Source organism: Aotus nancymaae, unplaced genomic scaffold (genome assembly GCF_030222135.1).
Source record: "Aotus nancymaae isolate 86718 unplaced genomic scaffold, 86718_ANA_hifiasm-v0.15.2.pri h1tg000029l, whole genome shotgun sequence".
In the NCBI taxonomy this organism is placed as follows: Eukaryota; Metazoa; Chordata; class Mammalia; order Primates; family Aotidae; genus Aotus; species Aotus nancymaae.
Window position 1 is genome coordinate 40,907,290 of NW_026988442.1, and position 16,467 is coordinate 40,923,756.

General features: G+C 49.5%; 1 protein-coding gene across 1 annotated transcript in view; it reads right to left on the reverse strand.

The window, feature by feature from the left end:
* Positions 1 to 16,467, reverse strand: part of TAF4 (TATA-box binding protein associated factor 4) — an 82,923-nt gene that overhangs the window by 13,591 nt on the left and 52,865 nt on the right. The window contains 10 exon segments of the mRNA XM_021672436.2: positions 3,908 to 4,027; positions 4,477 to 4,533; positions 5,283 to 5,408; positions 6,999 to 7,129; positions 7,425 to 7,594; positions 9,976 to 10,090; positions 10,531 to 10,678; positions 13,341 to 13,586; positions 14,350 to 14,439; positions 15,798 to 15,920. Of these exon segments, the coding sequence (XP_021528111.2) occupies positions 3,908 to 4,027; positions 4,477 to 4,533; positions 5,283 to 5,408; positions 6,999 to 7,129; positions 7,425 to 7,594; positions 9,976 to 10,090; positions 10,531 to 10,678; positions 13,341 to 13,586; positions 14,350 to 14,439; positions 15,798 to 15,920 (1,326 nt within the window).

The following is a 16,467-nucleotide window of genomic DNA, read 5'->3' on the forward strand; positions in this document are numbered from 1 at the left end:
GTCACAATAAGAGAGCAGAGAGGGAATTTCAGCAAATATGTATAAACTATAAGAAAGAACTAAATGGAAATCTTAGAATGGCAAAATACATTAGCAAATGGAAACTTCAAATGAAGATGGCAGAAATCCATCTACCAAGGACCCTGTAGACAGATTAGCAGAAATCATCCAGTCTGGAAAACAGAGAGAAAAAAGACTCAAGTCCAGGAACACAGGCTCAAAGAGCTGCAGGGCAGCATCAACAGGCCTAACATACACATCACTGGAGCCCCCACAGAATAAAGTAAGACTGAAATGGAAAAAAAAAAATTGAACAAATACCAGCCAAAATGCTCCCAATCTGATGAGAGACACGGACCTACAGACCTACGAAGCTCAGAAAACCTGAAGCAGGCTGAATATCCAGAGAATCACACCAAAACACATCACAGACAAACCTCTGAAACACAAAGATTAAACATCTCAAAACAAAGATTAAAAGTCATGCCAGAGACATGAAGCATATTATGTATAGAAAAAAAATTAAAAATTATAGCAGGACCAGCCCATGCCACATGGTGAGACCCTGTCTCTAAGAAAAAAAAAAATACAAAAATTAGCCAGGCATGGTGGCATGCACCTGTAGTCCCAGCTACTTTGGAAACTGAGGTAGGATGATCACCTTGGCCTGGGGAGGTCGAGGCTACAGTGAGCCATGATCATACCACTGCGCTCCAGCCTGGGTGACACAGTGAGACCCTGTGTCTAAGAAAATTAACAATTAAAAATTATAGCAGAATGTCAGAAGAGAGTGGAACAAGGTCTTGAAAGTTTTGCAAAAAAAAAACAATCAGCCCAAAATTTTGTAATCAGTAAAAATATCCTTTGAAAATGAGGGTGAAGGGAGAGAGATCCAAGATGGCTGACCACTAGCAGCTCGGGATTGTAGCTCCCAGTGAAAGTGCAGAGAACGAGAGGACACCACACTTTCAGACGAATTTCTGTTGCTCACGGACCAGGCGATTCTCAGCGGAAGAGCCCCACGGGTCGCCAGGGAGACTCTTGTGGCCAGCGTGGCAGTTTTGCTGGCGCCTCAGCACGGCAGTTCTTGGTGCAGAGTGAGCAGGACTGGGCCCCCTTTTGGCCGATTCCCAGGCAGAAAAGCACCATCAATCTTAACACCGCTGTTTTGGCCAGCGCAGTGGATTGCTCAGATTTCGGCGCTGGGAATCAACAAGTTGGACGTCCACTCAGAAACCTAATTTGAAAGTCGGAAATCACAAAGACGACAGGTGGATAAATTTACAATGATGGGAAGAAACCAGCGTAAAAAGGCTGAGAATACCCAAAATCAGAATGCCTCTCCCTCTACAGGGGATCACAGTTCCTCATCAGCAACGGAACAAGCCCTGATGGAGAATGAGTGCGTTCCATTAACAGAAGTAGGCTTCAGAAGGTGGATGATAAGAAACTTCTGTGAATTAAAAGAACTTGTTCTAACCCAATGCAAAGAAACTAAGAACGTTGAAAAAAGGTTTGACAAAATGCTAACGAGAATAGACAATTTAGAGAGGAATATAGTTGAATTAATGGAGCTGAAAAACACAATACGAGAACTTTGTGAAGTATGCACAAGTTTTAACAGTCGAATTGATCAAGCAGAAGAAAGGATATCAGAGTTCGAAGACCAACTTAACGAAATAAAACGAGAAGTCAAGATAAGAGAAAAAAGGATAAAAAAGAAGGAGCAAAGTCTCCAAGAAATATGGGACTATGTGAAAAGACCTAATCTACGTTTGATAGGTGTACCCGAATGTGACAAAGAGAATGAATCCAAGTTGGAAAATACTCTTTAGGATATTCAGGAAAACTTTCCCAACCTAGTAAGGCAGGATAATATTCAACTCCAGGTAATACAGAGAACACCACAAAGATATTCCTCAAGAAGACCAACCCCAAGGCACATAATCGTCAGATTCATTAGGGTTGAAATGAAGGAGAAAATACTAAGAGCAGCCAGAGAGAAAGGTCAGGTTACCCACAAAGGGAAGCCTATTAGACTCGCAGCAAATCTCTCAGCAGAAACCCTACAGGCCAGAAAAGAGTGGGGGCCAATATTCAACATCCTTAAAGAAAAGAACTTTCAATCCAGAATTTCATATCCAGCCAAACTGAGCTTCAAAAGCGAAGGAAAAATAAAATCTTTTGCAAACAGGCAAGTACTTAGAGATTTCACCATCACCAGGCCTGCTTTGCAGAAGCTTCTGAAAGAAGCACTATCCATATAAAGGAGCAACCAGTATCAGCCTTTCCAAAAATATATCCAGCTAGCATCAAATGGCAGTATTAAACTCATATATATTATTAACTGGATAAAAAGCCAAAACCCATCAGTACGCTGTATCCAGACCCATCTCACGTGCAACGATGCACAAAGACTCAAAACAAAGGGACAGAGGAAGATTTACCAACCAAACGGAGAGCAAACATAAATAAATAAATAAAAAGCAGGAGTTGCAATTCTCACCTCTGATAAAATAGACTTTAAAGCAACAAAGATCAAAAGAGGCAAAGAAGGACATTACATAATGGTAAAAGGATCAATGCAACAAGAAGAGCTAACGATCCTATATATACACGCACCCAATACAGGAGCACCCAGATACATAAGACAAGTTCTTAATGACTTATAAAGAGACTCGGCCTCCCGCACAATAATAGTGGGAGACTGTAACATCACATTGCCAATATTAGACTGATCAACGAGATAGAAAATTAACAAGGATATCCAGGACTTGAACTCAGACCCGGAACTAGTAAACTTAATAAACATTTATAGAACTCTCCACTTCAAATACACAAAACATACATTCTTATCAGTACCATATCACACCTATTCCAAAAGTGACTACATAATTGGAAGTAAATCACTCCTCAATAATTGCATAGCATTTCAGAGGTTTAAATGAAATATTGGTTGGCTGCTTGTTTGTTATTTTCTTCCCTTATTCCTTCCTGTCTCCATTGTTAAGCACAATTATTGGCATAAAAGAGGTTTTCAATTCCCATTTTTAGACTGCATTCTAGCCTGGGCAATAAAGCAATACTCCCGTTCTCTCTCCCTCTTTCTCTTTCTTTTTCTTCCTCTTCTTCATTCTTTTTTTTTTCTCTCTTTCTTCTTCTTCAAAAATAAATAAATAAATAAATAAATAAATAAATAAATAAATAAAAAAGAAAATGAGGGTGAAATACAACAATTTTCAAGTAAACAAAACCAGAGAAGCCATCACCAGCAGACCCCCACCACAAGAAATGCCACAGCTCTCCTTCAAGCCGAAAGGAAATGGTGGCAGATGGAAAGAGGGACCCACAGGGAGGAATGAACAGTACTGGAGATGGCAAATAAGGAGGGAAACATTCTTCCTGTTACTTAAAAAACAACCCACCACTGAAAGCAAAAATAACATGTGAAGGCTGGGTTTCTAAGTATTAGAGTAGAAGGTTACCACAAACAAGAAAGTAACAGAATGTGGACAAACAGCCCCGAGCAGCAATTCCATCCCTTCATTCCATCAACTGTCCATTCTCCTGCAAGGGCTCATCCCACAGACACTGCAGCAAGAACAGTTACTGTCATTCGGATCATTCTTCTGACCGTTATAATTTCGCCACATCCTTTTCAAATCCAGCCTAAACCTCGTCACGGTAATCAAACGTCCTCAGGAAAAAGGCTTTCAGCTCACGTGATACTCACAAATAAGGTGACTTGGATTTAAAATGTCAAATGTAAAACAAATATTCCAGAAAAGGCAAGACAGCATGTAAATGGTGAGAAAGCGAATGCCCCTGTGTGTCTGTCCCCCAGAAGAGGGAGGCCCTAAGATGCTCCAAGGTCCCCCCAGACCTGGATCCCGCACCACTGCGGTACCTCAGCTCCCGAGCCTGGTCCCGGACAGTCCACTTTCCTCTTTTTCCTGGGCCCGATCGCTGCTAGTGCCGTGAGGTTGGCGTCCCGCTGTCTCATCTGTGCCAGTTCCTGTTGCTGCATCTTGTATTTTGAAAAGGAAACAAACAGCGTCATTTCTTCCGTGGTTTTTACTTACTACGAAGTATAGGTAGATACCGAACGGTTTTCTATCATTTTCTAAATCTTAACTTCTTCCGTGTTTTGACTTTTTAAATAGTAAGCATATTCTATCATCAGAAAAATGAAATGTTTTAAAAGCAACATACATTCATCTTAAAACTCTCAGAAAATAGAAGCAAGTCAAAAGTACAGAGACTAACGCCCCCCAAAGGGAAGTCACCATTGAATCTAAAAGTAGGACACCAACTGTTTGCACAGGAAAATACCTGTGACGTGGTGTTTACTTAAACTTTGCAAACATTTTAAATAGACACACAAATGCCCGTCGCACAGAAGCGCCACGGATTCCTCAGCTCCTCTCCCATGGGGCGCTGAGTGTGCAGTGAGGCTCCACGACCAGCAGGACTCACCTCCTTTGCCTTCTGTTTCAGCCTTAACTGTTCTGGATCTTCTTGTCTTGACCGAGACTATTTTTGAAAGAGGTAGAAAAGCAAGTTATGAACTAAATGTTTATCATTTAACAAATGTGTTAACTTATTGACTATACAGTAACATCTAGGCAATGCGAAAGAAGGCATAATAAATTTGTTAAATGCTTAGAGCCAAAGACGAAAATTTACATCACACACAATGAAAAAAGCCAGTACTCTTGAGAAAAACCAGTAACACTTGGATATAAGAAGGCAGAGTCATCTACCAGTCGCAGGCTCTGACTTCACCTGACGTGACTGAACAACAACGGGCAGGACGGGCCTCAGGCTCCAACTCAGGTGTGGTCCTGCCCCACATACCGGGGACGGGACAGCCTGTGGCTGTGATTGAAGCATGTGCCCCTCCCACTCCACAGCACCCACCCTGTCCCCAGGGAACTGCAGTCTCCTGTCTGACTCTATTACACAGAGGCGTCTCGCCTGGCTGTGACCATTCTAGAACAAGGGCAATGTGAGTGTGAAGAGTCCAATCCAGCACATGCAGGGGGCTCTGGAAACAAGCGCCTCACACCTGGGTGTGACCACGTGGGGTGCTGCGAATCTGAAGAAGCCCCACTTTCCGAGCATCTATGTTCATCCCAAACGAATGAGGCTTCTCTCTGCATCTCCACTGAGAGCACCCGAAACATGCTCTGACCCCCGAAACCCCAGTGTCTCGGCGAGCTCATGAGCTTGTGCCCGAGATGGAGGAGCCCAGGCGGCAGCAGCAGACACCCAGCACTCGCCTTTGCTGCCCTCATCAGGATCTCCCGCTCCTGCTCGTCCTTCCTCTGCTTTTCGATTTGATCGAGCTGTTCAAAAAACTTGAGCTGTGCCCGGACGTCACTCGCCTGCTCGTATCTGTCATCATCCTTTGAAGAAAGTTAAAAAATACTGCTTGTCATCAATCTGAGAAGCCAGCAACGAAGGGGGTTGTCTAGCACCACTGGACCATCCTCACACAATGCCCTCCCTCCATCCACAGCCGACTGGCAAGGACCCGACCCCTCCTGCCTCACAGATGCTGCACCCGAGGGCTCTGGATAGTGCTCACGTCCACAGAAAGAAGTCTCATGTTAGCTGCCTCAGGGGGCTTGTGGGAGAGTGTCCCTTTCATAAACTTTGACATTGGCTGATTTTTTAAAGTAATATTTACCTTTTTTGCAGCAACACAGAACCACTTTTACAGCAAGGGCTAAGTGTGTTTACTTTCAGTGCTGCCCTGAAGGCGCTGCCTCCTGGTTGCAGGAGCAGGCACCACCTCGCCCAGTTTGCCCTTGGAAGAGCGTTCTTGTGACTGCTGGCGAGAAAGGCACGTTTTATGTGGAAAAGCTGCTTCATGAGGAGAGGGCTGTGGCACCTCAGGGACTGCCAGTTGAGCCCATAGCCCGGGGAGAGAGGTAGGCGCCCACAGAGTGAACAGCTGCACCTTCCAAAAGGTAAAACCCACCAGGCATGGTGGCTCATGGCTGTAATCCTAGCACTTTAGGAGGCCAAGGTAGGAGGATCACTTGAGGCCAGCAGTTCAGGACCAGCCTGGGCTACATAGCGAGTTCCTGTCTCGTCTATTAAAAATACAGGCCGGGCGCGGTGGCTCAAGCCTGTAATCCCAGCACTTTGGGAGGCCGAGGCGGGTGGATCATGAGGTCAAGAGATCGAGACCATCCTGGTCAACATGGTGAAACCCCGTCTCTACTAAAAATACAAAAAATTAGCTGGGCATGGTGGCGCGTGCCTGTAATCCCAGCTACTCAGGAGGCTGAGGCAGGAGAATTGCCTGAACCCAGGAGGCGGAGGTTGCAGTGAGCCGAGATCGCACCACTGCACTCCAGCCTGGGTAACAAGAGCGAAACTCCGTCTCAAAAAAAAAAAAAAAAAACAAAACAAAACAAAACAAAAAAAAAACTTAGTTGGGTGAATCACTTGAACCCAGGAGGCGGAGGTTGTGGTGAGACGAGATTGAGATTGCACCACTGCACTCCAGTCTGGGGGGCAGAGTGAGACCCTGTCTAAAAAAAAAAAAAAAGAAAGAAAGAAAAAATAAAAGAAAAAATTAGGCAGGTGTGGCTTATGCCTGTGGTCCCAGCTACTCCAGAGGCTGAGGCAGGAGGACTGCTTGAGGCCGGGAAGTTGAGGCTGCAGTGAGCTTTGATTCCACCACTGCACCACTCCAGCCTGGGCACAGAGTGACCCTGTCTCAAAAAAATAAAAGGTAAGCCCCTCCAGAGCACCCTCTTCTCTGGCAGGTGCCCTCCCTCCTTCCCTCACCCAGGTTCACGGCGCACCAGCACCACGTGGCTACAAGAAATGAAGTCTTCCCAAAATCTAGTCCTACAAGAAATCCAAAACATGCTCAAAAGCAACGGGGCACTCGGGACCCACTGCCGGAGGAGGGAGGCTTCCAGCCAGCAGAGCGGGAGCCAACAGCAGAACGATGCTCTCCTCAGCAAACAGCCCATTACCTTGTAAGAGAAGTTCTTCTGCTGAGCCGTTTCTGATATTTTCTCTACAAGATTCTGTAGCCTTTGTTGCGTGGCATGTGATACATAACTCACTACATCTGGATGTAATTCCGTTATTCCGTGTTTTTTACCTAAAGATCAGGCAATAAAACAGTATTTTAAAATCATTAAGCAGGGTTCTTTCTTTACACCCATTCTCTCATTCCGCAGTTACTGCTTTTATACAACCCAAGTGCAGCCCAGACAGGCTGGCAGGGTGGAAGGCAGTGGTACCCACACTTTACCCAAGAACCACCAGCAGCAACCATGTGGAAATCACAAACACAGACAAAACACATGACGAGGTACCAGGTCTGCTCACCGGAAGCCCCCTGCGCCCCAGCAGTGCAGCTGTTTCATAAGGACTGTTATTAAGCACTGACGTACCTATTTCTAATATTCTTCTCTGCAAAGGCGCTGAGAGCAGGAAGGTTTCGTCTTTACAGGACCGTGTCAGCGTGCCCACCAGTTCAGAGTTGGTAGCTAAGATCCTCGCGCTTTCTTCCGACAGGTTTACTCCCGCCATCGATGCAACATCATTAATGTCATCGTCGTCCCTTGAGGAAAGAAGGAAAGATCATTATAACTGTACAAGGAACTCATCGGGAGGAGGGCTGAGATGGTCCTGACTTGGAGGCGACACTCTAAGGGCAGGAAACCCCATGTGGATGGCAGGGCAGAGCCGAGACCAGGCCTCTGTCCTCCCAGAGCCTGCACCCGCTGCGTCTGCCACAGCAAAGAGGGTGCCTCGCTGCTTTCCTGGAAAGCTCCACTGTTCTGTGCAAGGAGAGCAGTGAGCTGACACCAGATAACATCTACACACAGTCAAAGCCAGAGCTAGCATTAAATTCTTCTTAAAGACTCAGAAAACTTAAAAGAAAAGTACACAGATCTTTTTCCTGATTTACCTGAAAGTTGCTAACCTGGCCTTCCTCTACCTGGAACATTCTGCAGATGTTTCCTACAGACAAGGGCATTCCATCCAGAAGCAGGGTGCCACTGAGACGGGGCCATGATGAACGGCCCCTCCCCAGGTCCTCCCACAGGGCCCTGGTCCCAGCAGCGCCTTTCCCCGCAGGAGCGTCTACGTCCCAACCCCGGCTGCCTGCAGCTGCCACGTCTTGTCCGGCTCCTCAGCCTTTCCTGACTCCTGGGCTGCCCCTGACACCTGGAAGGCACAGGCCAGCTGTGTGCTGGACATCCTCCTCCAGGCTGACTTCGGCCCCCTTGTGAGATGTGGGCTAAGAGCTCTGCTGGGAATTCCACACACACGCAGCCTCCACCTGCTGCCTCCAGCAGTGGACTGTGAACACGAGGCCAGGGGCCTGCCTGGCATCTCCTGGTGTCACTGTCTCGGGGAGGAGCTCTGCATTAGTCCTCATGCCCACTCCTCATGCCCAGTCCTATGGGCTCCACGTGCTCACTCAGGGTCTGGCCACGGCCTGGCATCCCTGGTGGTCATGGGCTGCGACTGGGCTGCACAGCTTAGGGCTCTGGCTGAGGGACCCAGCCACTGGAGGGAGGAAGCTCTGCTGACGACCACGTCCAGTCACGCCTTTGTCCACTGCTCTCTGACACAAGACGGTCTCCGCTCATCTTGTATTTCCTTATCCCCACCCTGAAATCAGCCTTTTCTCTCAGGAGGCCTTGTCATTTTAGAGGAAAACGGTTTTTAGAAGATGACTTCTGAGCACTAGGTGTGCTCAGTGCTATTAGGGTGTTACTGCTCCAGGGTCCTGCAGGGGACAAAGCTAGAAACTTATGGCAAGATCCATCGTTATCCATGCCTGCGGACACACACTGAAATCCAGGCGTTTGCGTCAGCATTCCAATCCTGAGCCAACCTACAGGACTCACTCTCCTTTATCCTTTCTGCCAGGCCACTGACTCCTTGACAGCAAAACACCAAGGCTTCCCGCAGCCTTGATTAATTCTTTGACCTGTGTGTGTCCCTAAGTGCCCTCCCTTCTCACTGCGGTACCAGCCTCACGCCAGCCCAAGCATGCTGGCCGCCTCTCCCTGCTTGGGCTTGGACTCTGGCTCAGGCCACAGTCACTCCCCAAGCCTGCTCTGCCTGCCTGATGCTTTTAGGGATGAAGTGTCTGGGAAAGGGAAAATTCACAAGACAACTTCCTGAAACACACACACTCCCCCGCTGCTTGATCACAACAGAGACCATCCCAAGCCTCTCCCATTGCTCAGGTCCCGTAAATACCTCCCTGACTGACAGTGATGCTCAGACCAGCTGCTTTCCAGGAGGCCCATGCAAAGCACAGCAATTCTTTTTATTTTCTTAGAAACAGGGTCTCACTCTGTCGCCGAGGCTGGCATACAGTGGTAAAATCATAGCTCACTGTAACACTGAACTCCTGGGCAGAAGTGATCCTCCCGCCTCAGCCTCCCAAGTAGCTGGGCCCTCGAGGGCACACCACCAAGCCTGGCTAATTTTTTATTTTATTTGTTGAATAGGGTTTCACTCTGTTGCCTAAGCTGGTCTCAAACTCCCGGGCTCAAGCGATCCTCCCACCTCAGCCTCCTGTAGTGCTAGGACCACAGGCGTGAGCCACTGCGCCTGGGAGTACAGCATTCTGAGGGTTCTGAAGCTGAATGTGTGGAAAGTGAAGCATTCTATGCGATGAAAACAATGAACTCAAAATACTATGTTATATTTTAAAATGAATTTTCTTTTAGTTCATATAAAAAAATCAGTTGATTTGCTTTCTGGCTGTGTATGAAGCAAAACCTCTTTGAGCCAACTCCACAGGAAAACGCACTTGTGTGACGGTGAGGTCACAGTGAGTGTGGAGCAGCCGCCTCGGAGCTCCCGGCTGCCAGGGCCATGTGGGAAAGACCCACGCACAGGAACGGAGCAGCACGGACTCTGGATTCTTCTCCGTTCTGGCCACGCTCCTCCAGCGTACACAGGCCCATTCCTTACCGAAACGAACCTCCCCCAGGCTCCTTGAGTTTATTTTTCTGTGCAGCAGCTGCTTGTGCCGAGACAGCAGAAAGGGCTTTGGCTCCAGGTAACACGGCGGGTTTCACCACAGGCACTACAAAACAAACATAGCGGAAACCACACGAGGCTTTCGTTAGACACACCGTGCCTTACAGGCCTAAGGGCACAGCTACCACTCTCCTAATTAGCTACAATAGTTCCCAAAAACTTCACGTTAGTAACTCTAAATTACAGTACAAAGTATAAGCTGTCTCTCTCCAGCATTTATTTTCCTCTATTTCATCAAAGTTTTTAAAGTGCAGGAATGATTACAGATGAAGAAGCTCACTGTGGTAAACGTGTAAATAACATTTAAAATCACACTGACAGCGGGGATAGTTACACAACACGGCAAATGAAATTAATGTTACTGATCCAGACACTTAAAATAGCCAATTTTATGATATGTACATTTTACCACAATTAAAATAAAATAAATACAAGCACAGTGGCAGCTGGCTCTGGGGGCTGCCCTTGGTCGTGAGAGGCCCTCACCTGGCTGCAGCGGGTTCAACTGGATCTGCTGAGGCGTAGTGAGCATGATCCGGTTGTGAGGCTGCCGCAGCGCGACCATGGGTGTCTGCGTCAACGTCACCTGCGGGGGCCGGATCAGGGCTCCTGGCTTCGGAGGCTGCTGGATCACCTGAGGCAGAGCCAGCAGAGAACAGTGAGCATGCCCCAAGAGGCAGGGACCACCCGGTCCCTAGCGGGAGGTTCCTCCCTTCCCTTCCTCTCCACCCCACACCGCCAGCATGGTCTCGGCCAGAATAGGGCAGGACATGGGCAAGGGGTGCCCATGTGAGCACAGCAGAGCAAAGCAGGAGGAGCAGATCTGCTGCCTAGAAGCTGCCCCTGGGCGTTGGTCAGGGCCTGGAGGCGCCAGGTGACAAAGTGATGCCTGCTGAGCTCAGAAACTCAGGATGGGGTGGACCACTGCCTCCCAAATATTAGCAGAAGTGACACTGTTGCCAGGTGGCTACAGGTCAAGTGGTTTTACCCATCTGAATTTTGTTTCTTTTTTCTTTCCTTTTTTTTTTTTTTTTTTTTTTGAGACAGGATCTCCCTGTCTCCCAGGCTGGAGTGCAGTGGCACGATCTCGGCTCACTGCAACCTCCGCCCCTTGGGCTCAAGCAATCCACCTGAGTTTCCTGAGCAGCTGGGACTGTAGGTGCCCATCACCATTGTCTGGCTAATTTTTGTATTCTTTGTGGAGATGGGGTTTTGCTATGTTGGCCAGGCTTGAACTCCTGGGCTCAAGTGATCCTCCCACCTTGACCTCCCAAAGTGCTGAATTACAGGCATGAGCCACCAAACCCAGCTCCCTTTCTGAATTTTCTATAAGAAAGCTGACGGCTTTTCTACTGGAGTGGGGTTAGAGTTCCTAAGTCCTGCCTGAACTTGGCCCTCAAGGGTCTCCACCCACTGCCTCCAGCATGGTCGGCTCTGTCTGCCCAGCTGCTGGGCCCCTCATGGCAGGGCCTGCCCGGGTCTGCTGCCATCCTGTCTCTCATTCCTACCTCCAGCACAAGGCAGAGGTCCAAAACCCAGCAGCACTGACCACGGACTGTGCTCTGGCCCGTCTCCAGGACGCTGGGGCCCTGAGACACTTGTGTCTCTGTCAAAAGCCAATGCTCAAGCCCACAAGGCCTGGCCCCAAACCTCTGGGCCCAGATGTTTCAGAATTTAGTTGCACCTTTTGCAAAGGTGCCCTGGCAGGTAAACTCTATGCTGCAGAACATGTGTGGGGGCCTGGGGAAGCGGCCTACAATGCAACCATGTCTTCAACAAAACCCAAACACCCACCCTGGACAGGAAGAGCCTCAGGCAGCCAGGACAGCCCTGCGCATAGGGAGCCTGCCGTCAAATGCTCAGGACAGGCTCTGTGAATAGGGAGCCTGCAGTCAAATGCTCAGGACAGGCTCTGTGAATAGGGAGCCTGCCGTCAAATGCTCAGGACAGGCTCTGCACTTAGGGAGCCTACCATTAAATGCTCAGGACAAGCCCTGCGGCGCAGGGAGCCTGCCGTGAAATCAGGGAGAAGCCCGGGTTTCGCCTCCACAGGCTTCAGGGCACAGGCAATGGATGGGATGTCCCAGACCCTACTGGCTGCGCTCTGCAGACTCTGCCCACACTGTCAGGCAGAGCCCAGGGAAGCAGAATGCAGAGGTGATCCTGCTGCTGAACACAGCATCTGCTTCTAGAAACACCCATGCTGCTCATGTGTGACTACGCTCCAGAGGTCAAAACCTGGCAAGAAAATGTCCCCAGACTGCCCCTGCTTCAACAGAACCCACCTGTTGGGTACACTAGCCCCACTGGTGTGTGAATAGGGAGATTCTGTCCTCACCCTATACTAGAGCAAGGGCATGGAAATCTCTTCCCCTCTGCAGTCAAAAGGAAGGCAAGGAAGCCTTCTCTTTGCACAGGACCTCAGCCCTTCCCGGTGTCCATGCTCCTCTGGCCTTTTAAACTCTCCCGCCATGCCATTTCAACCCTGTTCTCCTCGCTAATAATCAAGATAAAAACAAATGCAATTTCAGCGGAGCACAGGAGCCAACTCCCTACTGGACACTCCTCACTCAGTTGGTTCTGCGTGTGCACCATCATGAAACGTACCTGTTCATGACGGGGGAGCCTGCGCCGTTTTATTTTCTTAAGCTATCTGAACAGGAAGAAAGCCCCTCTGACACCTTTTTGAAACTGTGCTTCTACATGTGGTGAATCCCTCTGCCCGTGAACATGCTTGAAACGTTAACTCCTCTGGCGAAGACATCCTTCCTCTATCTGCAGGGCAAACGTCATGACTACAAAACCAAGAAAGCCAGATCCAAACTGCACGTAAAAGATCCGCTGTGACCAGCTGCAGCTTCGCCTCCCGGGACTCATCTAAAGCACCCCGCGCTGTGAGCTGCTGCCTGTGTCCAGTCTCCGCCCACCTGTCCTGCACAGGTGCCTGTCTTACGCTGGGACCGCTGCTCCTAATCCAAGAGAACATCGACCCACAAAATCCTCGAAAAACACGTTGCATTCATTTACACCAGTCACCAGACAAGGCAAGGCAGGGACGTGCCAGTGGCTCAAAGCCCACTTGAGTATTTCATTTTACTGAGAAATAAAATACAAAATCCCAGAGCCTCAATCTCTAATTTCTATTTTAACTATTTAAGGTAATACCCAAGCTTCCTCTAGCAGGAGCCTTCCTGCATGCTTGGAAAAGGTTTCTGAGCCGCGGCCGATTTATCTAAGAGGCTGGAGGGAGCAGAGGCATGGCAGGCTGTGCAGACGAGGAGGCGCGCCTTCCATACCAGCGGCGTGGGTTGCCCCTGCTTGCCGACGCCGACCTGCGTGGGCTGCGTGAGGCTGAGCACAGGGGGCTGGAGGGCACTGGTCACAGTGGCCGCCGTCTTCCCGGCCGTGCGCTGGACCGAGCCACTCAGCACCACAGCTGTGAGCGCAGTGGTGGCCTGCGAGGCAGGCGGCGGCTGCTGCTGGCTCTGCTGGATGAAGGCCGCGGAGTCGGGGGTCAGCTGTCTCAAGGCAGGTAAGCTCCTCTGGATGGAAAAACAGACACAAAGGGTCAGGGGGCTGTTCATGTGTCGGTTTTCCGTGCTTAAAGATTCAGAAATATCAACTTTCACAGAAAGTTTTTGAGCTGAATAAGATGGATCGTGGCCCTCACAGCAGCGCATCTGGATGTCAGGGGCCAGGATCCCATCCTGCCCTCCCACTAAGCGGGATTATTCCTGATAGCAACTGTCCAAAATGTGTTTAAGAAAACAAACAGAAAGAGTCATATCGTTAAAATACTTTTAAAAATATTTTAACATCGCTGGAAGAGAAGATTCTGAATGTTCCCAACACATGGAAATAAGTGCTCAAGGTGGCAGACCCCGAGTGCCCTGATTCTATGAGTGTAATAAGACATCACACACACCTCATAAATATGTACCAATATGTGTACTGATTTTTAAAATGTCCTGATACCAATGATTACCCAACAGAGACAGCCTGACGCTCTTGAAACCCTTGGTCCTATCCAGTTTTGCAAACACTACCCCATTCCCCATCCACCTCACTTTCAGGAAACACACACCCCTGTCACCCCCTCGCACACGACAGGACAGAAGGGCAAGGCCACAGGGTGGGGAGCTCCTGCTTTACAGAAAAAAACCTGACATTCTGTCCCCAGGCAGCGGGCCCCACCCCCACACCCAGCCCCTGCCCTGCAGGCAGCACAGGTGATGCTTGCCCAGTGCATCTGAGCCCCACCCCCCCAGCCCTGCTGCTCGCGGGCACCCAAGCCTTTGAAGTTACCTTCAGGAAAGGCACAAGGTAAGGTTGAGGTGAAGAATTAAGTTCTCGGTATAACCTGCTTGTGAAATCTTCTGCTTCGATTTTTCCATCCTTAAAAATAAAATCCATGTGGAAATTCTGCTGAATGAGATTCCACACACACTTCTGAATCCCGCATCACTCTGGTCTCATATTTTATGGCTGATTCCGCCCTGAGCTTCACTGGACAGAGCAGACAGGAAAGCCTGCGTGCTACACCTTCCACAGGTACACATGTGACAGGCGCTCACCCTGGACACCACGGCACAGCCCACTGCGAACCATGTCTCCTCCTGGGAGGGTCACCTGTCTACTTCTCGTCTTTTCCTAAGTCCCTTAATGCCGGTTTTTACTCAACGTTTACCAGGCACCTACTCGGTGTCAGGCACATTGCTAGGCGGTAGCTCGGCCTAAGAGTAACTCCATGATCAAAGTCACACTGTGAGTGCAGTGCTGCAGGTCACAGTGTGTCAGGGGCCATGCAGACAGTATCCAACCAGTCAGGGCATTGGCGCCTTCAGGAGGAGACATCTGTGCTCACCCCTGCAAGCGGCCAGGGTGCCCAGAGCCCACAGTCAGAAACAACGGAGCCCAGAGCAAGAGGGGCAGACCCTGTTCCAGAAACAGAGGGCAGTGTGGCATAAAGGTTGGGAAGACAGGTGACAAGGGTGGGAAGGCAGTGCCTGGACTGAATCCTGAGACTCGGGAGATGTGGTCAGGTGGGCAACGAGAAGGCACAGAAAGACCGGTCACTCCAGATCTCCAGGCCATCCTGCTGAGGCTGACATACCCCCGGGCCATGAGACGGCCATGGGGTTGAGGAGGGTGGACGGCCAAGAACTCAGCCATGGGTATAGATTTGGAGCTTGGGGCTGTGGGTTAAGGAGAGGGGAGGCTGCCAGGAATCCTCCCACCTTTTGGCAGGGGACAGAGTGCTGTTCACTGCGACAGAGGTTTCAGGGGTAGGGGCGGGAGGGGGCAGCTCTGCCACTGGAGCACAAATGTGCCGCAGCTGGTCTCAGGGTACAGAACATCTGTTCTAGCTGGGACCTCGGACACCGAGGAATTTTATGAGAGGTCACACAGGAGCAGGGAGAGGGCCAGAAGGGAGCTGCCGAGGACCCTGACCAGAGTGCAGCACGGTAGGGGCAGCCAGAGGAGAAAAGAGTTACAGACAAGGGACACAGGCACAGGAAAAAGGCAAAGCCCAAGAGACCTCCAGGCACCGGCCCCAGAACACCCAGACCCAGGAAGGAGTCAGCTAGGCCACATATACCTCTGACAGGTGTGCACCCTCCCCTCTGCCTGCAGCCATCCCGGGGGCTCTCCCTGCTGGCACAGGCCTCCCAGCACAGATCACAGCGGAGACAGGTGTCTGTCCTATGCAATAGGCTTTAGGGCAAAGGGAACGTAAAGTCAAGGTTTCTTACCAGTAAATTCTGCACGAGCTCTTTCACATTAGCTGCTGTCTCTGTAGACTGCTTGCCAGATGAAGCCAATTTTATTAACGTAGACAGAAAATTTTTACATTTCTTCACGTTTTCCATGGTTTCCTGGATTAAAATAAAAAGATATAAGTGAAAAATCTTAAAAGGCAGATTTTCATCACAGCCTTTGGTTAGTAAAATACGCATGTGTGTAAAAGATACATGTATTTATTCTCTAGACTTTTTTCAAGAAAATGCACCACCTCTCGGCCTGCATACGGGCGTAGAACCCAGGGCCATGCTCTGAGGGATGGCCCAGCCACATCAGTCACAGGCCACCGAAGTCTGCATCTCCCTCAGCCCCACAAGGCCGAAGCTAGGAATGCAGCTATGCAAATAATCAGAACCGGAAAGAGAGACTGTGAAGATGCCCGCCACAAGGACAAACTGATGCCGATTTAAATGGACACAGAGGGAATCAAAGAGGAGGCGGCCACTAAAGAGATGTAAAGTCCGCCGCAAAGAAACACAGCAAAGTCTGTCCTAAAGTGGGGCCCGTTGTTTACAGCTGTCCGTCAGTACAGGCAAACACGCCAGTGTCAGCTCAAATGGGCGACAGCTGTTTCACAGACTGAACGCGACAGTACACCAGTGACTTCTTCGAAGGCGGCTG